Raw genomic sequence first — 26,212 nt, 5'->3', positions numbered from 1 at the left:
AAGTCTGGAATTAAGTGTATCGCAGGCATTGCCTATCTGACCCCACCTTATGCCAAGGTACAGCTACAGTATAATATGGGTTATGAAGAGTATAAAAGCTTGAAGTTAAAGCTGTGTTTTTCACCTTTATTTCATAATATCAATGAAAGGACACAACATAAGAGCTGACTATAATTAGTCAAGATGTCTCAGTGGACACAGCTGTCCAGAAATATAGTACAGTACTGGGAGGGCGGATCAGTTTGGCACATCTCAGATGGGGACCGAACAAAAACAGCCTGCACTACTTTATGCAAATGCCGAAATTAAAATCAACCTACTTTAATGAGGACATCAAAGTGGCGCCATGCAACTGGAGCTCTGCCTAAGTCACTGACTGCAGAACCAGAGAGATTCTGCTCCAGTGCTAGAGAGCCCCCTCTATTATACACTTCTGAACACACAGGGCCACTTGGCTCTGGCTCTTAAATCAAATCAAAGTTTATTTGTCAAGTGCGCCGAATAGAACAGGGGTAGACTTTACAGTGAAATGCTTACTTACAGGCCCTAACCAACAGTGCAATTTTTAAGTAAAAAATAGGTATTACAGTGCCTTGTGAAAGTATTCACCCCCTTGGCATTTTTCCTATTTTGTTGCATTACAACCTGTCACTTAAATTGATTTTTATTTGGATTTCATGTAATGGACATACACAAAATAGTCCAAATTGGTGAAGTGGTAAATTAAAAAAATTACTTGTTTCAAAAAATTCAAAAAAATCATAAACATAAAAGTGGTGCGTGCGTATGTATTCACCCCCTTTGTAATGAAGCCCCTAAATAAGATCTGGTGCAACCAATTAACTTCAGAAGTCACATAATTAGTTGAATAAAGTCCACCTGTGTGAAGTCTCACATGATCTGTCACATGATCTCAGTATATATACACCTGTTCTGAAAGTCTGCAACACCACTAAGCAAGGGGCACCACCAAGCAAGGGGCATCACCAAGCAAGGGGCATCACCAAGCAAGGGGCATCCCCAAGCAAGGGGCACCACCAAGCAAGGGGCACCACCAAGCAAGGGGCATCACCAAGCATGACGACCAAAGAGATCTCCAAACAGATCAAGGACAAAGTTGTATAGAAGCACAGATCAGGGTTTGGTTATAAAAAAATATCAGAAACTTTGAACATCCCACGGAGCACCATTAAATCCATTCTAAAAAATATGAAAGAATATGGCACCACAACAAACCTGCCAAGGGAGGGCCGCCCACCAAAACTCACGGACCAGGCAAGGAGGGCATTAATCAGAGGCAACAAAGAGACCGAAGATAAAATAGGAAAAATGCCAAGAGGGTGAATACTTTCGCAAGCCACTGTAGGTTAACAATAGATTAGTAAGGAAATAAAATACAACAGTAAAAAGACAGTGAATAATAACAGTAGTGAGGCTATATACAGTAGTGAGGCTATAACAGTAGTGAGGCTATAACAGTAGTGAAGCTATATACAGTAGTGAGGCTATATACAGTAGTGAGGCTATAACAGTAGTGAAGCTATATACAGTAGTGAGGCTATATACAGTAGTGAGGCTATAACAGTAGTGAGGCTATATACAGTAGTGAGGCTATATACAGTAGTGAGGCTATAACAGTAGTGAAGCTATATACAGTAGTGAGGCTATATACAGTAGTGAGGCTATAACAGTAGTGAGGCTATATACAGTAGTGAGGCTATAACAGTAGTGAAGCTATATACAGTAGTGAGGCTATATACAGTAGTGAGGCTATATACAGTAGTGAGGCTATAACAGTAGTGAAGCTATATACAGTAGTGAGGCTATATACAGTAGTGAGGCTATAACAGTAGTGAGGCTATAACAGTAGTGAAGCTATATACAGTAGTGAAGCTATATACAGTAGTGAGGCTATAACAGTAGTGAGGCTATAACAGTAGTGAAGCTATATACAGTAGTGAGGCTATATACAGTAGTGAGGCTATATACAGTAGTGAGGCTATATACAGTAGTGAGGCTATATACAGTAGTGAGGCTATAACAGTAGTGAGGCTATAACAGTAGTGAAGCTATATACAGTAGTGAGGCTATATACAGTAGTGAGGCTATAACAGTAGTGAGGCTATATACAGTAGTGAGGCTATAACAGTAGTGAGGCTATAACAGTAGTGAAGCTATATACAGTAGTGAGGCTATATACAGTAGTGAGGCTATATACAGTAGTGAGGCTATATACAGTAGTGAGGCTATAACAGTAGTGAGGCTATATACAGTAGTGAGGCTATAACAGTAGTGAGGCTATATACAGTAGTGAGGCTATATACAGTACAGTAGTGAGGCTATATACAGTAGTGAGGCTATATACAGTAGTGAGGCTATAACGGTAGTGAGGCTATATACAGTAGTAAGGCTATAACAGTAGAGAGGCTATAACAGTAGCGAGGCTATAACAGTAGTGAGGCTATAACAGTAGTGAGGCTATAACAGTAGTGAGGCTATAACAGTAGTGAGGCTATAACAGTAGTGAGGCTATATACAGTAGTGAGGCTATAACAGTAGTGAGGCTATATACAGTAGTGAGGCTATATACAGTAGTGAGGCTATAACAGTAGTGAGGCTATAACAGTAGTGAGGCTATATACAGTAGTGAGGCTATAACAGTAGTGAGGCTATATACAGTAGTGAGGTTATAACAGTAGTGAGGCTATATACAGTAGCGAGGCTATATACAGTAGTGAGGCTATATACAGTAGTGAGGCTATATAACAGTAGTGAGGCTATAACAGTAGTGAGGCTATATACAGTAGCGAGGCTATAACAGTAGTGAGGCTATATACAGTAGTGAGGCTATAACAGTAGTGAGGATATATAACAGTAGTGAGGCTATATAACAGTAGTGAGGCTATATACAGTAGTGAGGCTATATAACAGTAGTGAGGCTATATACAGTAGTGAGGCTATATACAGTAGTGAGGCTATAACAGTAGCGAGGCTATAACAGTAGCGAGGCTATATACAGGCACCGGTTAGTTGGGCTAATTGAGGTAGTATCTACATGTAGGTATGGTTAAAGTGACTATGCATATACTGTATGATAAACAGAGAGTAGCAGTAGCGTAAAAGAGGGGTGTGGTGGGTGGCGGGACACAAGAGATTTGAGATCTTAGAGATTTGAGACTTGTTTAAACACAGAGAGTTCCTGATGAAGACAAAATTAACTTCCTCACAGATGATCAACCTGAAAATGAGAAACATTGGATCTATACTAAGTCATGATTGTTTTACTGTAAGGTTTCACACCAAGCAAATCAACCCATTGTGTAAAAGGCCATTCAAACAGTATGTTGCATACATTGACCAAAAGGAAAATGCAGCCTTTTTTTAAGTAACTTGGAAAAGGCCCCTTAACCATCTACGGTATACGAATTATGTTTAAATGGATCACCCATAATATTATTTAATAACAGTATTCACTGTCAAGCCTCACCTTAAAGTTTTGAAGCACTACTCAAGCGCTATCACAAGGATGGAAGCAAGAAGGCTCGTTATTACAGTAACCAGTAGCTGTTGAGTGTGTCAAAGGTTGACACTTGCAATGCAGCAGCAACTCACCTTAGCGTGCATTTGTATGTGTGCCTGCCTGCCTACCTGTGTGTGCGTGTTTGATGGTCACTTGGCTGTCTCTGGATCTAGCTCTCACCCTCTTCACCTCTGCACCTGTCTCTGTCTCATGGCACCAATTATTTAGAAGAGAGCAGGACCCACGCAGCAGCACTGAGCCAGGTCAGTTCTACAGAGTTACCTCTTCTCTGCAGGAGTCACCCTGTCAAAATAGCATACAGCTCTGCTAGTGAGCTGCCCCAACTGTCAACTCTACAGAACTGATTGAACAGATTCCATCATTTATACCCTGCACGTTTTCAAGTTTTTCAAACCCTAACCCACAAATTCTAATATTTCACCACTAGCTTTAATTGTCAATCATATCAATAGGCCTACAGCCCCTCTTTTCCTCCAGTAAGTGTTTTATTACTGCATGATATTCCCAGTTTTTGACTGATAGGTTTTCCCATATTAGAGAGATGAACTGTGTGGTAATTGAATAGCTGGAGTTGTTCCAGTGCTTTGGATAGCAGAACAGCGTGTCTAATACAGATGAGCCAGATGACACCACTACTTTTATCCAGAGGCGTCCAGATAGTGTTACAATATTAAATGAGATACATTATGTAGTTTTGGCGTCAAAGAGCCAATGCTTTTGGAATATCATTTTTGGCTCCAGTTAGTCCGTATAATTTAGCATCAATCACCAGGTGCATACCCTTAGGGCAACAGATTGTACAATGACTTCTGGTGACTAATATGGGTTGGTATGTGATTTTTGTTGTTGGTGTAAGACATACGTTGATAAATACAACTTGATAAAGGACACGTAGCAATTTATTCCTGCTTAATAGCCATGCAGACTTAATTTAACTTAGACAAAAGTCTTGCAAACAGTGCTGAATATTGGCATTTAGAATGGATTTTCTTACTGCATTCTAAATACAGTTATCGGGCAACCCACAATGCATCCTCTAAATCTCATTTCAGTCAGTCACAATCTTGGTTGCCAGCAGCTACAGAGCCTTCAGAAAGTATTTACACCTCTTGACTTTTTCCACATTTTGTTGTGTTACAAATTGGGATTCAAATGGATTTAATTGTAAAAGAAAAATTCAACGATCTACACAAAAAGAAATCGAAAGTGGAAGAAACATGTAGACTTTTTTTAACACTAATATATCTTCATTAAACAGGTGTTCAACCCACTGAGTCAAAACATGTTAGAATCACCCTTGGTTAATTCTCTAAGAGCTTTGGACACCTGGATTGTACAATATTTGCCCATTATACTATCTTCAACTTTTCAAGCTTTGTCAAGTTGGTTTGTTCATCATTGCTAGACAGCCATTTTCAAGTATTGCCATAGATTCTCAAGCCGATTTAAGTCAAAACTGTAACTAGGCCACTCAGGAACATTCAATATCATCTTGGTAAGCAACTCCAGTGCATACTTGGCCTTGAGTTTTAGGTTATTGTCCTGCTAAAAGTTGAATTTGTACCCCAGTGTCTGTTGGAAAGCAGAATGAACAAGGTTTTCCTCTAAGATTTTGCCTGTGCTTACTGTAGGTCTATTCTGTTCATTTTATCTCCCCCAAAAATGCCCTACTCCTTGCAGATGGCAAGCATACCGATAACATGATGCAGCCACCATCATGCTTGAAAAGATGAAGAGTGGTAAATAGTGATGTGTTGTATTGGATTTTGTAATCAGGACAAAAAGTTCATTTCTTTGCCATATTTTTTGCAGTATTACTTTAGTGCCTTATTGCAAACAGGGTGCATGTTTAGGAATATTTGTATTCTGTACAGACTTCCTTCTTTTCACTCTGTCATTTACGTTAGTATTGTGGAGTAACTACCCTGTTGGTGAGCCATCCTCAGTTTTCTCCTATCACAGCCATTAAACTCTGTAACTGTTTTAAAATCACCATTGGCCTCATCGTTAAATCCCTGAACGGTTTCCTTCCTCTCCGGCAACTGAGTTAGGATGGACGCCTGTATCTTTGTAGTTACTGGGTGTATCCAAAGCATAATTAATAACTTAATTAGTTAATAACGCCTATGCTTTTTTATCTACCAATAGGTGCTCTTCTTTGCGAGGCATTGGAAAGCTTCCCTGGTCTTTGTGGTTGAATCTGTGTTTGAAATTCACTGCTCGACTGAGGGACGGCTCTTACAGATAATTGTATTTGTGGGGTACAGAGATGTGGTAGTCATTCAAAAAATTATGTTAACCACTATTATTGCACACAGAGTGAGTTTATGCAACTTATTATTTGACTTGTTAAGCACATTTTTTTACCCCTGAATGTATTTAGACTTGCCATAACAAAGGGGTTGAATACTTATTGGCTCAATACATTTCAGCTTTAAATTTTGTATTAATTTGTGAACATTTCTAAGAGCAAAATTCCACTTTGACATTGTGTGTAGATCAGCTGCAAAAAAATCTTAATTTAATCCATTTTAAATGCAGGTTGTAACACAACAAAATGTGGAAAAAGTCAAGGGGTGTGAATACTTTCTGAAGACACAATACAAAATAGTAGTTCCTAGAAGTTGGTTGAATTAGGGCCCCTTAGCCACAGGTCACATGTGGCAGACAAAGAAAAGTATGAAAGGAAAGATTCACTCATGTGAACTGGTGTTTGGTCTAGTGTCCTTGAAATATATGGTCAAAATGTTTCATAGCATGAATGTATTTTCCCATGTGTGACCATTGAGCACCTCTAGTTTTCATTCTATATTGGAAGAGTAACATACAGGCATGTATGAAGGTTGGCAAACTACTTAACTATAATAAGTACTATTTTCAACTGTAAAAAAAGTACAGCTTATTATCTGTAGAGAGTGCATTAACGTAGGCTAGAGCAGGGGTGTCAAACATTCGGCCCGAGGGGGGGAACGACCTTAATATAAATCAAATCAAATGTTATTGGTCACATACACATGGTTAGCAGATGTTAATGCAAGTGTAGCGAAATGCTTGTGCTTCTAGTTCCGACAGTGCAGTACTATCTAACAAGTAATCTAACCATTTCCCCAACAGCTACCTAATACACACAAATCTAAAGGGGTGAATGATAATATGTACATATAAATATATGGATGAGCGATGGCCGAGCGACATATGCAAGGTGCAATAGATGGTATAAAATGCAGTATATTCATGTGATATGAGTAATGTAAGATATGTAAACATTATTAAAGTAGCATTATTTAAAGTGGCATTGTTTAAAGTGACTTGTGATCCATTTATTAAAGTGGCCAGGGGTTGGGTCTCTGAGTTAATGATTGCTATTTAGCAGTCTGATGGACTTGAGATAGAAGCTGTTTCTCAATCTCTCGGTCCCTGCTTTGATGCACCTCTATTGACCTCGCCTTCTGGATGGTAGCTGTGTCAACAGGCAGTGGCTCGGGTGGTTGTTGTCCTTGAGGATCTTTTTGGCCTCCCTGTGACATCGGGTGAGGAAGGTGTCATGGAGGGCAGGTAGTTTGGCCTCGGTGATGCATTGTGCAGACCGCACCACTCTCTGGAGAGCCTTGTGCACCACCCTCTGGAGAGCCTTGCAGTTGCCGTACCAGACAGTGATACAGCCCGACAGGATGCTCTCGATTGGGCATCTGCAAAGGTTTGTCAGAGTTTTGGGTGACAAGCCAAATTTCTTCACCTTCCTGAGGTCTGTCTGTGTGGGTTGTCCATTTCAGTTTGTCTGTGATGTGTACGCCGAGAATATTAAAACTTTCCACCTTCTCCACTGCTGTCCCTTCAATGTGGATAGGGGGTGCTCCCTCTGCTGTTTCTTGAAGTCCACAATCATCTCTTTTGTTTTGTTGACGTTGTGTGAGAGGTTGTTTTTGTGACACCACATTCCGAGGGCCCTCAACTCCTCCCTGTAGGCTGTCTTGTCGTTGTTTGTAATCAGCCGTGCCTAGGGTTAACACAGCAGCCTTGCGAGGGTTAACACGTTTAAATGTTTTACTCACACCGGCAACAGAGAAGGAGAGTGGGGGGGGGGGGGGGGGGGTAGCAGTCCTTGCTAGATGGCCGCGACCGTGGCAGTGTATTGTTCTCAATGCGGGCAAAGAAGGCGTTTAGTTTGTCTGGAAGGGTGACGTTGGTGTCCGTGACGTGGCTGGTTTTCTTTTTGTGGTCCGTGATTTCCTGTAGACCCTGCCACATACGTCTCGTGTCTGAGCCGTTGAATTGTGACTCCACTTCGTCCCTGTACCGGCATTTTGCTTGTTTGATTGCCTTGCGGAGGGAATAACTACACTGTTGATATTCAGCCATATTCCCAGACCTCTTTCTATGGTTAAATGTGGTGGTTCGCGCTTTCAGTTTTGTGCCAATGCCACCATCCATCCACGGTTTCTGATTAGGGTTGGTTTTAATAGTCACAGTGGGTACAACATCTCCAATGCATACTTACTCACCGAGTCAGTGTATAGGTCGATTTTGTTCTCTGAGGCTGACCGGAAAAATAGTTCTAGTCACTGGTACATCCTGTTTGAGTTTCTGCCTATAAGATGGTAGGAGCAAGATGGCGTCTTGGTCGGATTTTCCGAAGGGAGGGCGGGGGTATGCATAGCGGAAGTTAGAGTAGCAGTGGTCGAGTGCATTAATCAACATGCTGATAGAATTTAGATAGCATTGTTCTCAAATTTGCTTTGTTAAAATCCCCAGCTACAATAAATGCAGCCTCAGAATATATGGTTTCCAGTTTACATCGAGTCCAGTGAAGTCCCTTGAGGGTTGTCTTGGTGTCTGCTTGAGGAGGAATGTACACAGCTGTGACTATACAGTGCCTTGCAAAAGTATTCCTCCCCCCTGGCGTTTATCCTATTTTGTTGCATTACAACCTGTAATTTACATTTATTTTTATTTGGATTTCATGCAAAATAGTCCAAATTGGTGAAGTGAAAAAAATTACTTTATTTAACCAGGTAGGCTAGTTGAGAATAAGTTCTCATTTACAACTGTGACCTGGCCAAGATAAAGCATAGCAGTGTGAACAGACAACAACACAGAGTTACACATGGAGTAAAAAAATAAACAAGTCTAAAATAGTCTATATACTTTGTGTGCAAAAGGCATGAGGAGGTAGGTGGATAATTACAATTTTGCAGATTAACACTGGAGTGATAAATGCTCAGATAGTCATGTGCAGGTAGAGATACAGGTGTGCAAAAGAGTGGAAAAGTAAATAAATATAAACTGTATGGGGATGAGGTAGGTAAATTGGGTGGGCTATTTACCGATGGACTATGTACAGCTGCAGCGATCGGTTAGCTGCTCAGATAGCAGATGTTTGAAGTTCGTGAGGGAAATAAAGGTCTCCAACTTCAGCGATTTTTGCAATTCGTTCTGGTGCCACTAATTACCTTCAGAAGTCACATAATTACTTAAATAAAGTCCACCTGTGTGCAATCTAAGTCTCACATGATCTGTCACATAATCTCAGTATATATACACCTGTTCTGAAAGTCTGCAACACCACTAAACAAGTGGCACCACCAAGCAAGCGGCACCATGAAGACCAAGGAGCTCTCCAAACAGATCAGGGACAAAGTTGTGGATAAGTACAGATCAGGGTTGGGTTATAAAAAAATATCAGAAACTTTTAACATCCAACGAAGCACCATTAAATCCATTATAAAAAAAATGAAAGAATATGGCACCACAACAAACCTGCCAAGGGAGGGCCGCCCACCAAAACTCACAGACCAGGCAAGGAGGGCATTAATCAGAGAGGCAACAAAGAGACCAAATATAGCCCTGAAGGAGCTGCAAAGCTCCACAGTGGAGATTGGAGTATCTGTTCATAGGACCACTTTAAGCAGTACACTCCACAGAGCTGGGATTTACGGAAGAGTGGCCAGAAAATGCCTTTGCTTAAAAAATAAATAAGCAAACACGTTTCGTGTTCACCAAAAGGCATGTGGGAGACTCCCCAAACATATGGAAGTAGGTACTCTGGTCAGATGAGACTAAAATTGAGCTTTTTGGCCATTAAGAAAAACGCTATGTCTGGCGCAAACCCAACACCTCTCACCACCCTGAAAATACCATCCCCACATTGAAGCATGTTGGTGGCAGCATCATGCTGTGGGGATATTTTTCCATCGGCAGGGGCTGGGAAACTGGTCAGAATTGAAGGAATGATGGATGGCGTTAAGTACAGGGATATTCTTGAGGGAAACCTGTTTCAGTCTTCCAGAGATTTGAGACTGGAACGGAGGTTCACCTTCCAGCAGGACAATGAACCTAAGCATACAACTAAAGCAACACTTGAGTGGTTTAAGGGGAAACATTTAAATGTTTTGGAATGGCCTAGTCAAAGCCCAGACCTCAATCCAATTGACAATCTGTGGTATGACTTAAAGATTGCTCTACACCAGCGGAACCCATCCAACTTGATGGAGCTGGAACAGTTTTGCCTTGAAGAACGGGCAAAAATCCCAGTGGCTAGATGTGACAAGCATATAGAGACATACCCCAAGAGACTTGCAGATGTAATTCCTGCAAAAGGTGGCTCTACAAAGTATTGACTTTGGGGGTGGTGAATAGTTATGCAGGCTGAAGTTTTCTGTTTTTTTTTGTCATATTTCTTGTTTGTTTCACAATAAAAAATATTTTGCATCTTCAGGGCGGTAGGCATGTTGTGTAAATCAAATGATACAAACCTTTCCAAAAATCAATTTTAATTCCAGGTTGTAAGGCAACAAAATAGGAAAAATGCCAAGGTGGTGAATACTTTTGCAAGCCACTGTAACTGACGAGAATTCTATTGGGAGGTAAAATGGCTGGCATTTAATTGTAAGGAATTCTAGGTCAGGTGAGTTCCTGTATGTTGTTATGATTACACCATGAGCTGTTAATCATGAAGCATACACTCCCGCCCTTCCTCTTCCCAGAGAGGTGTTTATCTCTGTCAGCGTGATGCACTTAACCCTCCTGTTGTGTTCGTTTTATGTTAATTCATTCTGTGTTCCTGGTCCAAAATGACTGCACCATTATAGCTGATTATAAATCCATAATAATACATATATTTGTTATGTATGGTACGACGTGCTGTTTTCATACTGTACGTTATTATGATTTGAGATAGTGTGTTGTTTGAGAGATGAATGGGTTGTCAGGATGAGTGCCACATGTCATTAAACGAGAGAGTGATGTGCAATGTGAAACTGTGCGGATGTGCGTTCTTTTTTATTTGTTTTTGAATGTTTTTGAATTTTACCCCTTTTTTCCCCAATTTTGTGGTATCCAATTGTTTTTAGTAGCTGCTATCTTGTCTCATCGCTACAACTCCCGTACGGGCTCGGGAGAGACGAAGGTTGAAAGTCATGCGTCCTCCGATACACAACCCAACCAAGCCGCACTGCTTCTTAACACAGTGCCATCCAAACCGGGAGCCAGCCGCACCAATGTGTCTGAGGAAACACCGTGCACCTGGCAACCTTGGTTAGCGCGCACTGCGCCCGGCCTGCCACAGGAGTCGCTGGTGCGCGATGAGGCAAGGATTTCCCTACCGGCCAAACCCTCCCTAACCCGGATGACGCTAGGCCAATTGTGCGTCGCCCCACGGACCTCCCGGTCGCTGCCGGTTACGACAGAGCCTGGGCGCGAACTCTGAGTCTCTGGTGGCGCAGCTGGCGCTGCAGTACAGCACCCTTAACCACTGCACCACCCGGGAGGCCCCGGATGTGCGTTCTTTGACAGCTAAGCTAAATATAACATTGGCGACGAAGATGGCTGAATTCAGCTTACCACCACCAGAACCATTCCTCGCCGTGCTTGGCGAACCTCCAGTCCGTGGAATAACTGACTTGAAAGTTTTAACAATTATCTTGAAGCTATGGACTTTTCTACAATCTCCGACAAGCGGAGGACAGCACTGCTCCATCACTGCCTCAGTACAGAGGGACAGAGGATTTTCAGAGCGCTTGGATCGGCTCCTACATTCACACCTGCAGTCAGCCTCCTACGGAACCACTTCGTTGGGAAAGAGTGAGTGCTCCTCCAACGCTACCGGTTACGGAACAGACACCAATTCCTGGGTGAGTCCATTCAAAGCTGCGTGGCTAGATCATCAGGGATCAGCTGATAGAGGGGACATTATGTGAAAAGACAAGAGAGACACTGCTTTTGGAATCAGATATTTTACAACTTGATGGAGCTATTAAAATAGCACTCCAGGAATCAGCTTTGGAATGCTCTACTATGATAACAGACAGCTCTGCAGGATACACTTGGCCCCCAGCCATTCTCACACAGCAGCTTCAGCCCGAGCATGTGCACTACAACGATCACACGCTGCGCACACCCTCCCACGTCAATAGATGCATGGACACAGACACCACCATGCCTGTGCAGCAGTCACACAGACAAACAAACCGAAGTAGCAGTGGCAACTGTGGGGCTAGCTCTCAGAATTCAATGGCTTCAAACTGCCCAGCCCGTGGGAAAATATGCAAGAACTGTTTAAAATACAATCACTTTGTTAAAGTGTGTCGTTCTGCCCCAACTGCTAGTTCCACCCAGAACAGGCCCTTATTTGCATCTCGCTCTCACCATGAACACAGTGAAATCAGAACCGTCTCACTATCCATGTGTCCTTCAAGACAGGCACTGTGCAGCTGGGTGAGGTGGGTTTGCCTTTGCTACTGGATACTGGCACTGCGGTGTCGTTGCTCAACCTTGCAACTTACCACAAGTTTTTCAGTCACCTACCACTCCAACAGACCTCAACTGCACTGTGTGGGTATGGTAGATCCAAGATAGACATTTCAGGCACCCTCCAGGTCCCAGTGCACTACAGCGCCAAGCACCTGCCATCATTCACATTTCACGTTGCAAAGTGGGGTGCCAAGCTCCTGAGCCTCAACCTCTTCTTAAGCTTAGGGTTCACACTAAGAGATGACAGTGGGTCAGCTATCCACCAAGTTACTGGCACATGGCAACAGAACCGGCCAACTCTGTTTGATGGACTGGGCTGCCTCACAGCTTTTACACACAGGTCCCTAGTGAACCCGGACGTGACCGCAGTCATGCAGCCCCTGCGGCGCATTCCCTTTGCACTGCATGATGACGTCACAGTTGGAGGCAGGTGTCATTGACAGGGTCAACGCTGCCCCTTGGATTTCAACCTTGGTCATCACAACCAAAAAGTCAGGTGGAATCCGGACTTGTGTGGATCTCTGTGCTGTGTACAAGACTGTTGTCCCGGATAACTACCTCTTGCCTACAGCTGAGGAGCTGTCCTCACAATTTCATTGCTCCAAGGTCTTCACGAAGCTTGACCGGCGTCAGGGTTAACTTTAGGTGCCCCTCCACCCAACCAGCAGAGACCTCACAGCCTTTGTCACACATGCTGGTGTGTTCAGATATACACGCATGGCTTTTGAACTTAGCTCCGCCCCCAGCTGCTTCCAGAAGGCGATGAGCACCATCCTCACTGAAAAACCCAGGGTGGCAGTCTATCTGGATGACATTATGGTCCACGGCCCTGACCTCCACATCCATGACCATTGACTCCAAAGAGTATTCAGTGCTTTACTGCGGAACAACCTGACCCTGAACGGTGGAAAGTGCACCTTTTGCAGCTTCAGCCGTCGAGTTTGTGAGTTTCCGCCTGTCGTCCAAAGGCATTGCCCCACTCATGTCGAACATTGAAGCCATCCTCCGCATCCCGGAACTGACCTCAGCCTCTCAGGTGGCCTCATTCTTGGGCATGGCAGCCTACTACCTCCGGTTTCGGCCCCACTACTCTCAGGCCACAGCGCCCCTGCACCAGCTCCTCAAGAAGGACGAGCCTGGACGGAAGCCTGCTCAGACTCAATGAAGCGCAAGTTTTGGCTCACATTAACCACGTCTGCCCCACCATTGTCACCTGTGACGCCTCAGCTGGAGCACTAGGAGCTGTCCTCTCATAGCTGCAGAATGGCATTGAGAGGTCGTCGCCTTCGCCTCATGGGCCCTGAGCCCCACTGAACAATGGCACTCTGTGGGCGAACGAGAAGCACTGGCCTGTGTCTGGGCGTGTGAAAGGTGGCACCTCTACCTATACGGCCAGCTGTTCACGCTCCAAACTAACCACCAGTCCCTCAAAACGCTACTGTCAGCATCAGGAACTGGCCACAAGCCACTTCGGCTGCACAGATGGGCCGACCACCTCAGACAGTATGACTATCAGCTGAAGTTCACTCCGGGGAGGGATAACGTGGTGGCAGACCTCCTCTCTCGATCCTTTGACGCTCCTACTCTGACTGTCTTGCCAGACGACAATGTAACAGAGCTCGGTCAAATGCTCTACACTCCCCTTCAGTCTCACTGGAGGAGCAGAAGTAAGCATCGGAACAGGATCCCACACTGTCTACCCTGCACATCTACATATGCACTGGATGGCCAGCACGTGTGCCAGAAGAACTGCCGATTTTCGCCAGTGTGAAGCACAAACTTTCTTGCAGGGAAGAAGTCTGTGTCTCTCGAGGGTTTTGCACTGTGGTCCCGAGTGGCCTGCGTGCATATGTTCTATCAATGGAGCACGAGGGTCACTTGGGCATAGGTCAAGCAGCAATGTCGAGACCTTGTGTGGTGGCCAGGCATCGACCATGACATTGAAGCCCTGGTCAGGGATTGTGCTGCATGCCTCCTCAGTGGGAAAACAGGAAAGTCCGCCCCACCCCCCCTGCAGCCTCTCGCGTGGCCGTCCCGCCCCTGGGTGCACATCCAGCTGGACATCTGTGGCAAGATCCATGGGCACGCAGTCCCTCACCATCAGCACTTCCTGGTGGTGGCACATTACCTCCACTCTAAGTGGCCAGAAGTGGTTCCTGTCGGAACTGTCACAACACAGGCCATTGTGGACATCCTAGACAGCCTGTTCACAAGGTGGGGCCTACCCCTCACCCTCACCACGGACAATGGGCCCCAGCTGACCTCGAGTTCTCCTCCTATCTCATCAACAAGGGAATCAAACACATCCGCACGGCCTACTACAACCCACAAGCTAACGGAAGGGTGGAACGCTTCAACCAAATGCTGAAGAACGGCATCAGCGCGCACCTGGTCCAGGGATGCACGTCCAAACTGCTTTGAACCAAATGCCAATTCACTACAGAGCAAGAAAACACACAACAACACAGGTCTCCCCAGCATCTCAGACTCATAACACAGACAGTAGCGGAACCTATTTGCTATTTATGGCCTGTAAGCCTCATTGACCTGAGATCATACAACTCGGTTTTGAAGGAAAAAAGCATAATGTATGGATTATTTTGACTATAACAAATACTCAGATGAAACATATTGTGCTATTTATCACAGACTACTTTGTGTCAAAGTTTAACAAGGACTCTCTCCTCCTCACCAGTGTCATGAGCCTCAAGAGCCTCACATACAGTATATCGTTTGGTCATTGTGCTGCCACAGAATGAATTGAGAGCAAGGCCTCAAAAAAGCTTTATATACCAAAGCTGCGTGAAAAGTTCTATATATTATTGAAACAATGTTGCGATTGTTTGTGAGAATGCCAACAGCTGTGGTTCCATGGGGGAAAGATTCTATTGAGGTACCCGTGGGGGTTGCCATGGAAGCCAAGAAGGGGAGTGAGGTGTGTGTGTGTGTGTGTGTGTGTGTGTGTGTGTGTGTGTGTGTGTGTGTGTGCTCAAACACACATGTATATGGGGATCTGGGAGAGGAAGTGTGTCCATCTGATGAATGGACATGTGCCTGAATTCAATTTTATACACTAATTGTAGTCTCACCCATTCATTTCTAATGACCGGTCATTTTAGACCGGGAACACCACAGGTGTACAAAAGTTAAATAAAACATCCAAATGTAATCAAAATCATCAAAATGTATGACAATCAGACAATCAGATTAAATTAACTACATTTTTCAGAGAGAGAACTTGTAAATCGGTCCAATTCGACCGGAACACAGCAGGAGGATTAAAATGACTGTTAAATTGACTGTGTCCAGCTCGCTAATAATCAACTAAATGAAAGGTAGACAGCCAGGGAGCATAGAAAATTCCCCAAACAATGGATAAAGGACAATTTTTTGCACATTTTGACAGCGAAGAAATATAATCAATTGAGACAGTGTGGCCCTCCGGACCTCGTTGAAGACCGAATGCGCCCCCCTGGGAAAAATGAGTTTGACACCCCGGGGCTTGAGTATTGATATTGTGCAGCATGTACAGTTGCCATGGTACAAATCTCTGAATTTCACAAAAGAAGATGGCCTAATTTATACACATTCCACTGAGCTGAGCTACAGATGAAAAGTAGGGCAGGATTGGAAAGTTTGGTTAAACACAGTGGCGCAATATAACTACACTGATATCTCTTTGTCAGAAACTCACAGGGGCACAAAATAACAAAATAAATCAAAAATCAAAATCCCAACTTACTTTCTGATGGAAATCACAGTTTTCAGGTTTTTACTTTAATTATTCTATGTTTCTATAGACCATAGCATGAATAAGACATTATTCTACCCAGAGGCCTCCCCAATAATAATAATAAATATAGGGGAGAATGGGGTACGATTTTTTATTTTTCACTCCATCAAGAGAAATATAGTATTCTTGCAAACAAAGATATCAGGATTAATCAGAATTAATGTAAACATTACAGTTTTGAGAACATACCTTGTCCAAAAAAAGTTGTCTCATGGCACAACATTTTGACTATATTAGCCCACACAGCAACAGATGCACTTTCATGCTAGGTTTAGGACCTCATGTTGAAGGTTATAGATACCTCAACTGGTGTATAGAACAATCTTAAAATGATCTACTTTGGTTTAGATCCAAGCGTCATGAAACCTCTAACAATCAGTGGCGACCCATCATTCAGGGCAGGTGGGGCAGAGCTGTTTTGAGCCCCACATTTTTGTTTTTGTTGGGGCTTGCCTGTTTTGAGCCCCACATTTTTGTTTTTGTTGGGGCTTGCCTGTTTTGCTTGTTATTTTGGGATTAATACGTGTCACATACCAGTTGCAAACAATGTAAAAAAATATATACAGTCTCTGTTTTGCTTTCTTGAGTTAGGCAGCTCCAAAATGCAGGTGTTTTAAGCCTAGCTCAGTGCTTTCTATGGTGGTGGGGCAAACCAGCAGAAAATATGGGGAGTGTTGCGCCGTGATTGGCTCAGTGTTCTGTCACTCATCGGGACACTACGTCACCGTCAAGTCTTATGGGTAGAGCTCAATAATTTTTGCTCCTTGGGTGCTGCAATAGATTTACATTAGAAGTGCCCATCCAAGAATGCTCAAGGTCATTGGCCACAGATAGAATGACATCAAATCACATTATATCTACAGTACCATTGATTGGACAACATCATACTTTCAAAATTGTAGCTAGCAAGCTAGCAGTCATCATCATGAATCTAGTCGGCAATTTACTGACAAATCCTTTTCAATCCTTGTCAAATGAATAGAAATGAAAGCTAAAACGTGGACATAAAGATTACACAACAAGTCGGAAATCGCAAATTCAACAATCAGTGGTTTGGAAGGAAGCAGTGACTAACTGCAAGCATCTCAAAGAAATCACAATTTTGCTTCCCCTGCCTGTTATTCAGTGGAGAGGGTGTGTGGTCCAAGTCTGGGTTTAAGGATTTAAAACATCTGTCTGAAAGGGTTTCAAAACATGAGAATTGTGTATCACATATAGACAAAGCTGTTAAACTTGGATTACTGGGGAAATCAAACGTTGTGGCTCAACTACACACCGCATATAGACGGGCCAACGACCTTCACAACCAACAAGGAGAATAGGTACGTGCTTGACATAGCATGCATTCAATTGTGCAGAAATTGTGAGACAGCACTGAGGGGCCATGACTAGTCGGCCGACTCCTTGAACACAGGCGTTTCATGTGTATTTTTGAGACAATGCTTGAAGGAGATTACAGGCTAGAAAGGCATTATGACGACGAACCAATGTTTAAGGGTACATCAAGCACGATCCAAAACAAACTTTTGGATTGTATGTATGAAGTGCACAGAGAAGCTAAGGAGGTGTCTGAGACACCTTTTGCGTCTGTACAGGCAGACGAGACCACTGATGTCTAGTGTAAATCACAGATGGTGATAGTGCTGCACTACCAGACAACAGTGTGTGTGAGAGGTTTTTGGAGTTTGTAGAGGTGAAGGACAAAACTGGTGTTTGCCTCTCTAACATTATCAAACAAGTCCTAGTGCCGCTGAATGTCAAGGAGAAGCTGGTTGCACAAACCTACGACAGGGCAGCGGTAATGAGTGGTAACTGGCACCCCCCTTTGAGTTGTGCCGTGGGGGAGATCTTTGTTGGCTATACCTGGCCTTGTCTCAGGATGGTAAGTTGGTGGTTGGAGATATCCCTCTAGTGGTGTGGGGGCTGTGCTTTGGCAAAATGGGTGGGGTTATATCCTGCCTGTTTGGCCCTGTCTGGGGGTATCATCGGACGGGGCCACAGTGTCTCTCGACCCCTCCTGTCTCAGCCTCCAGTATTTATGCTGCAATAGTTTATGTGTCGGGTGGCTAGGGTCAGTCTGTTATATCTGGAGTATTTCTCCTGTCTTATTCGGTGTCCTGTGTGAATTTAAGTATGCTCTCTCTAATTCTCTCTCTTTTTCTTTCTTTCTATCTTTCCTTCTTTCCTTCTTTCCTTCTTTCTTTCTTTCTTTCTTTCTTTCTTTCTTTCTTTCTTTCTTTCTTTCTTTCTTTCTTTCTTTCTTTCTTTCTTTCTTTCTCTCTCTCTCTCTCTCTCTCTCTCTCTCTCTCGGAGGACCTGAGCCCTAGGACCATGCATCAGGACTACCTGGCCCGATGTCTCCTTGCTGTCCCCAGTCCACCTGGTCGTGCTGCTGCTCCAGTTTAAACTGTTCTGCCTGCGGCTATGGAACCCTTACCTGTTCACCGGACGTGCTACCTGCTGTTTTCAACTCTCTGGAAACAGCAGGAGTGGTAGAGATACTTTGAATGATCGGCTATGAAAAGCCAACTGACATTTACTCCTGAGGTGCTGACCTGTTGCACCCTCTACAACCACTGTGATTTATTATTATTTGACCCTGCTGGTCATCTATGAACATTTGAACATCTTGGCCATGTTCTGTTATAATCTCCACCCGGCACAGCCAGAAGAGGACTGGCCAACCCTCATAGCCTGGTTCCTCTCTAGGTTTCTTCCTAGGTTCTGGCCTTTCTAGGGAGTTTTTCCTAGCCACCGTGCTTCTACACCTGCATTGATTGCTGTTTGGGGTTTTAGGCTGGGATTCTGTACAGCACTTTGTGTAGGAAGTGCTTTATAAATACATTTGATTGATTGATTAATGTACGCGGTGTCCAAACGCTACTGAAGGAGACTTACCCAAACGTGCAATTTGTGCACTGTTACGCACACCAACTGAATCTAACACTTCAGCAACTTTGTGCTGGTAGAGTGAGCATGCTTAAAAACATTTTTTTTTGCAGACCTATCCTCCTTTTCCACCTTTTTCACGGGGACACCCAAAAGACTCTCCACTCTCACGGAATCAACGAACAGACGGGTCCCCAGGCCAACCGGGTACATGATGGAACTTCAAAAGCAGAACCGTCAATGCTGTGTGGGAGGACCGTGGGGCACTGGCCCAGTGCATGGAGGACATCCACACGCAGCCTGGATGGGATGAGATCACCATTAGCGAGGCTTATGGCCTGTCCATAAAACTCAAGGATCCCACATTTCTACAACTGCTAGAGTTATTTTCCTTGGTCATGCCAGAGGTGGATGTTTTGTACAACAAAAAAGCAGAAACGAACCATTGATGCAGCAGGAATCGCCGGAGCAATCAACAACTTCAAGGTGAACATTCAAAAACATTTGCGAGCAAACTGATGCACTTGCCAAAGGACACGTTGTTGCCACTGAACCAAGGCGGAGAACTTAACACTGCACCCGGGATGGAGGCATGCGACACAATCGCTGCTCATGTGCAAGAAAGGTTTTCTGAAAGTGACCACTTAATTGCAGCAAAGTTGGTGGACAGCTCATTTTCCCCAGTATGTACAGTCCTTTCAGCACCGCAGAACTCCAGTGTGCTACCAAGCTAGGGCCTGTGGGCAACCAGGAGAAGATGAAAACAGAGCTGTCCACTCTCTACCGGCATCCTGAGCTGCACACTGGAAAGACAGCACTTTCTTTATTAAAATCCATCTACGAGAACAACCTGCAGGAGGCCTTGTCTGAGATGGTCTCTCTTCAACCACAAAGTTTAGAGAGAAACTTTTCTACCCTTAAAAGGATAAAAACCTTCACATGTAACTCCATGGGCCAGAAAGGGTTAAATGCATTGGCCATGCTGTCAATCCAGCATGACTTCATCCAGAGAATGCCAGACTTTGATGACAAAGTAATTGAGAAGTTTGCCCACAAAAAGGACCACCGTGCCAACCTGTTCAAGTGAGCACAGCACAACAAGGATGAGTCCATAAATATGTCTAGTATGCTGCTGCATAAGTGATGTAATATGCATACTATAGCTAAGAAAGTAATATTAAGTGTATGTTGTGTAGTAAGCAGTTAGTAGCCTATGGGGTGACAGGTAGCCTAGTGGCTAAAGCGTTGGCCTTGTAACCAAAAGGTTGCAAGATCGAATCCCAGAGCTGACAAGGTAAAAATCTGTTGTTCTGCCCCTGAACAAGCCAGTTATCCCACTGTTCCTAGGCCATCATTGAAAATAAAAATTTGTTCTTAACTGACTTGCCTAGTTTAAAAAAAAATGTGTCTCATCCTAATAATTTGGTATTATTTTAAAAGTGCTGAACAAATAGGTATATAGCCTACTGTTCTGAATTGGTAGTGCACATGTAGCCTATAGCCTGTTTTAGAGAAATGTAATTATTGTATATTGTAAGAGCTTTCATTGTCTGCTTATGTGACCCCGTTATTTATCTAACGGTTCGGACTTGGTGTACAGGGAAAAAACCTGTAAGAACTGAATTATGTCGCTGTCACTCTCGGGACAGCTTTATGTAGACCCTAAATGTTTGTGGGCATCATTTGTCAGTTATAGTGCAATTAATGTATTTTTTAGAGTTGTGTAGTGACTTCGTTGGAATGCATCTAAAAAAAATTGTTGTTTGCCCCACCAAGATTGACATGCTAAAATCTCCACCGAACACAATTGATTAATTTGACTTGGTGAAAATCTGTGTTTTGGACCTAACTTGCTTACCACTTTTTCCTTCACAAACCCCATGAAATGATGACCTCATCCTAAATATTTTGTCAAATTATACATTTTGTGTATGGTTTCCTTGAAACATGGGTGGCTTAATTTACCCCTTTGGCTCAAGTTACCCCACTCTCCCCTACAGCTGAATACACAATAAATGCATGTCAATTGATTAAAACTATAACGCGCATACATCGATTCTCAACATTATCTATAAAGAGAAGCACTTTCAGCAGCACATTGATAATTACTGTGTGTGAGCATACAATAAGCGACAAACAAATATGATCATGACTAATGAATTAATAGCCCTAGCTATCTTTAACATGTCTCCCAATCAATTAGCTATATTTTTCTGCATCAGATAGCGGGGAGGGAGGCAGGCAGGAACCACCCTGACCCCATATGAGTCAGATGCAATCATATGCTCCCCTCGCCATGCCTAACACACCCACCATCTAGGGCTAGAGAAGGTTGATCAAACCCTGGAGCTTTCCCCACACTGTCCCACTCCCCCGATCAGAGGGCTGCAATGTGATCATCAACACACACACACACACATGCACACATGCACACACACACTGGCCAGTCATTCTCACAGTACAGTCAGATGTATTGACCACAACATGGGGTGAAGAGGTCCGCACTCTTGGCATCAGAAATGATTTACTCTTAGCCCCCAAGATGGCCAATATGGTCCCAACTCCATCTGTGTCTTCATCCACTGTCAAGAAGTATGTTGATGTTGTATAGAGTTTCTAACAAATGAGCATTTAGTATTTTTTTATTTGTTTGTGGTTTTAATGGAATAATAAAAAGGGATCAAACATAACGATGTTGGGTTGTCTTACCTTTGGGTACTGTTGAACTGGGATTAGTACTCTTTCCAAGAGCTTGATGTTTTTGTTACTGATGATATCGAGGTATTTCTTCACATCACCGTCTTTTCTCAACTCATCCCCCTCATACTTTGTGATTTCTGTAGGAAAAGAATAAATGATTAGGTATACAAACAGAACTTCAACAGAAAGGTTAAACAACGTTCCTCAACATCCTTATCATTGACAGAGACGACCTGGGTTCAAATGGTAGCCTATTTGTTTTCTTTATTGGACGCCCATAGTGTCTCTTTGGTTCTCCTTGGTTCTCCTTGGTTCCACTGTGCCATCAAATGCACCTTATTTATTTGTATTATAATGTGAACCGAGATCTGTGACAGCGTAATCAGGATAATTCCGTTCCTAAACATACCTTCCGACTGGTCATCATAATCAACGTTTTTTCTAGTGTCTAAATGGTGAGAGGAGTAGTTGACATGAGCTGTCAGGTCAAGCATACATAACCTGTTTGAGTGAGACAGTCATGAGTTGGGAACCCACTGCACCGAGCAGTGATTTCTTGCTTGATACATTTTATAGCACTTGAGAGAGTTGAGTAAAAGGCGTACAGCCACCAAACCGGAGATGGAAATGAAGCTGTCACCTGTCCTCTCTGGGGATACCACTCTGTCACTGGCAAATTAATGCTCAGCAGAAATATGCATTATCAACCCGCGCCCTGCGCCACTCTTGTATAACAATACTAGGGAGACCTGGGCAAGGGAAAGATAGGAAGACAGGCAGCAGGGGGTGGGGTGATCTCTCACTAGGACAGCCACCCCCTCCTCTCGTCCTCAGCAGTTCTGATCTAGAGCAATGTAGCTCCATCTATTTCTACACTTCTATGACAAACAAAAGGTGTGAGGAAAACGGGGGTAAAGTGCATCCTGTTGGCAGAGCTTCCTGGCAGGTGGCTTTAGAGGGTGGGGGATGGCATGGTTGTGTAAGGTGCTACTGCATTTGTCTCAGTTGCAGATGAACCTGAAAGGCTTTGTTCCTTCTAAAACTCCAGAAATTCTACAGCAGAATGATGCTTCTATTCTACATTCCATTCAGGCCTTAAGCCTCTGTGTAGGATGATAGTTATAATACCAAGGCAAAAAGTGAATAGTGAAAGCAAAGTAAAGCAACTCAAACTGAGCCGATAGCATACAGCTTGTAAGGGTAAAACAATGTTCATGAGAGGAATTCTGGACATACTGGAGCACGTACTGTATAACCTGAGCAGGGTTGAATTCACCGCTTTCCAGGCTTTGCCTCTTCTCTGCTTTTCCCCTGAAAACCGAAAGCTTCTGGTTTCTCTGGCCCCGCTGAGGGTGCGTACAGTATGACTCTTTGGGCTGGATTCAATCAATGCCTCTGTCATACTATGCAGTATACGTTTTTACAAACTACCTGTGTCCACAGAACACACACAAAGTAGAAGCACCTGTGAGGGGAATCTACTGTACCGAGTTGTGTAGCCAAAATGTAATTTTGTTTAACCATTGGGGACGACACACCATAAATGCTACAAATCGTGTTAGATTGAAATGCACCGCTTGTGGCCCTAACTGTTAGTGTGTGTAATGATATTTTGGGGAGAACTGTACATTGTGTCTCCACAAAGAAAGCCAAGCTTACAAAGTCTGGAATGTTGGCTCCAGTTCAGGCTATGCAGTTCCCTGTGTGAAGAAGGAACCACATGGCATTTCAAGAGTCTGGCTGTAAAGTAATCAACTCATTATGGTCTGATTTATGTTTCCAGCTACTGTAGTTGGGTTTCCTTGATGTCTTTCCTGCATATTAAACATCTTGGCTTAATGATTCCTCAATTTTGCGTCAGTCCTTTATCCTTTACAGTCATCAGTGCCCTCAGAAAAACACTGATGTTGCTTATGTCAAGGTACCAGGAGCTAAATTCAGAGTGGATTTAATGTCGGTAATACTTAGGTTTCAGTCGAATGCATTTATCAGACATTGCTGATTGTGCATTTCCCAGACTGACAGGACAGTCCCAGTAATGTGGTTGATTCAGAGAGGTTTTCATCAGATTGAACTACATGGCTCTTTCCAACATGACAGAATCTGTTTGATTGTATCACATGTGCTAGGGAGATTCTTTGGATTGGAACACACTGCCAGTGCTGTCTTGTTCCCACAAACTCACTTGTTTCAACAGTCTCACGTAAAGGAGCTCAACTGAGCTCCTAATGAGACATTTCCAGTGTGTGCCGCTTTGAAAATGCCATGATGTTGTGAATTTGATTCAGCAAAGCTAGTGTCTGGTTATAGGAGTGTTGAGGCTGTAGCAAACAGCACAATTTTAAACTGCCTTTATGTACCAAACTGAATAGGGTTTAGAGAGCTTTCCTACTTTGGAGTGATACTTATGCATATAATTATTTCTAAACACTGTGACAATTTTATTGTGCCAGGGATTCACATAAGATCATTTTAACAAAAATTAAATTATGCTGAGGTACCGAGAAAAACACTTTTAACTTAATCACCTTCTCTCCACGTAGACACACTTACAGAGGCCAAACTGAGAAATGTTGAACATGGAGAATTGTGATCTCCTCGTCCTGCTCACCAACCTTTCTGACTCTGAAAGGAGCAACCCACAGCTAAGTGAAATCAGAATTCTTACTCATACTCTCCAACACCTGCTGACACTAGCCACTATGTACCCTTTAATCCCTAACATCTGCTGATTCCATATGCTCTGGCTGGCTTGGTGACACCTGCCTTCTCCAGGGGATGTAGTAAAGTAGGCAGGTGACCCCAGGCCGCATGCAGGCAGGTCTCACACAGATATCTAACTTTTTAAATATTTAAAAGAGCCAGCTGAGATGGTACGAGCAAGAAGGCCCTTTGTGAATACAAAATTTGGAAAGGATTGATTAGTTATTCTCTTGAAAAAAATACTGATTTTAACTGCCTATGAGATGCAGATTTTGAAAAACATTAAATTTAACAACAATAAACACAAGGACATCCATCCTCTTGTCATATTGGTTCTATAGAAAACAATGTTACCAACAACTATTGAAATACTGAAAGTTATTTAATATATTGTGCAAACCTAACATGGATACGTTCTGAATGAACAGTAACGGCCTTCTATTTTTAAAGCACAATGTGGAGGCAGCAAACTGTTACTGTCACTAATAAGCCTTGCACTGTTATGTCTGTAAAAACCAAGTTAATAAGTAGCATCTACATAGCATGGCTCTTGCAATGCCAGGCTAGTGGGTTTGAGTCCCCGGGCCCACCAATACGTGAAAAATGTATGCATGCTCGACTGTATGTCACTTTGGATAAAAGCGTCTGCTAAATTGCCTACATTATTACATGTCAAATGTGAAAATGTCTCTGGGTTGACAGCAGCATTTCTTTCTTTCTGGTCCTGACGAGAAGAAAAAAACTTTTGGGGGGGGTTCTCTTCTGCACTGTTCAACCAATCCAGTAAATGTGGAGGAGGGGTTAAGATCGAGCGTTGCTCTGTTAAGTCCAAAAGCGGTAGCAGCAAATCGGATGCATCCGGGATGTTATCATCCCTGCTGAGGGTAGTGCTTTAGAAACAAGTACTTAAAACCTCTTCGGGCTAGGGGGCGGTATTTTCACATCCGGATGAAAAGCGTGCCCAAAGTAAACTGCCTGCTACTCAGGCCCAGAAGCTAGGATATGCATATATATTGGTAGATTTGGATAGAAAACACTCTAGAGTTTCTAAAACTGTTAAAATTATGTCTGTGAGTATAACAGAACGTATTTTGCAGGCGAAACCCAGAGGACAAACCATCCAGGAAAAACATTTTTTGAGGTGACTGTTTTCAATTAGTTTTCTATGTGAATCTAGATTTCTGAGGCATCTGGTTACAGTTCCCATGGCTTCCACTAGATGTCAACAGTATTTAGAAATTGGTTGATGTTTTTCCTTTGATAAATGAAGAAGTAGCCCTTTCCTTTCTGGGTGTATAGCCAAGTGGACTGTTTTGTTTGGGGTGCGTGACCTGGTGCTCGCTCCACTTTCATTTTATCCGCTATTGAACACAGTTTATCCCGTCTTAAATTTGATTGATTATTTACATTTTAAAATACCTAAAGTTGGATTAGGAAAGTTGTTTGAAATGTTTGGACAAAGTTTACAGGTAACTTATTAGATAATCTGTAGTCATGTTGGGCGAGTTGGAACCTGTGTTTTTGTGAATCAAACGCGCCAAATAAATTGACATTTTGGAGATATAACGGCGGAATTTATCGAACAAAAGGACCATTTGTGATGTTTATGGGACATATCGGAGGGCCAACAGAAGAAGCTCTTCAAAGGTAGGAATTATATCGTTATTTCTGAGTTTTGTGTCGTGCCTGGCGGGTTGAAATATGATTGTCATGTGTTTGTATGATGGGGTGCTGTCCTCAGATAATCGCATGGTTTGCTTTCGCCGTAAAGCCTTTTTGAAATCTGACACGGTGGCTTGATTAACAAGAAGTTAAGCTTTAATTTAATCTATTGCACT

At 43.2% G+C, this 26,212-nt stretch overlaps 1 protein-coding gene across 3 annotated transcripts in view; it reads right to left on the bottom strand.

The window, feature by feature from the left end:
* Positions 1–26,212, bottom strand: part of LOC110502682 (KH domain-containing, RNA-binding, signal transduction-associated protein 2-like) — a 135,787-nt gene that overhangs the window by 89,286 nt on the left and 20,289 nt on the right. For all 3 annotated transcript variants that reach the window (XR_016491039.1, XR_002470359.3, XM_021580907.3), the window contains exon 2: positions 21,681–21,808. Coding sequence is in view for 1 of the 3 variants with exons in the window: in XM_021580907.3 (XP_021436582.2) it covers positions 21,681–21,808 (128 nt within the window). In the remaining 2 variants the exon portion in view is untranslated. The remainder of the gene's footprint in view (positions 1–21,680; positions 21,809–26,212) is intronic.

The sequence above is a fragment of the Oncorhynchus mykiss genome, chromosome 23 (assembly GCF_057628025.1).
Source record: "Oncorhynchus mykiss isolate SJ-2025 chromosome 23, ASM5762802v1, whole genome shotgun sequence".
Classification (NCBI taxonomy): Eukaryota; Metazoa; Chordata; class Actinopteri; order Salmoniformes; family Salmonidae; genus Oncorhynchus; species Oncorhynchus mykiss.
This window is presented reverse-complemented; position numbering and strand designations above follow the sequence as displayed.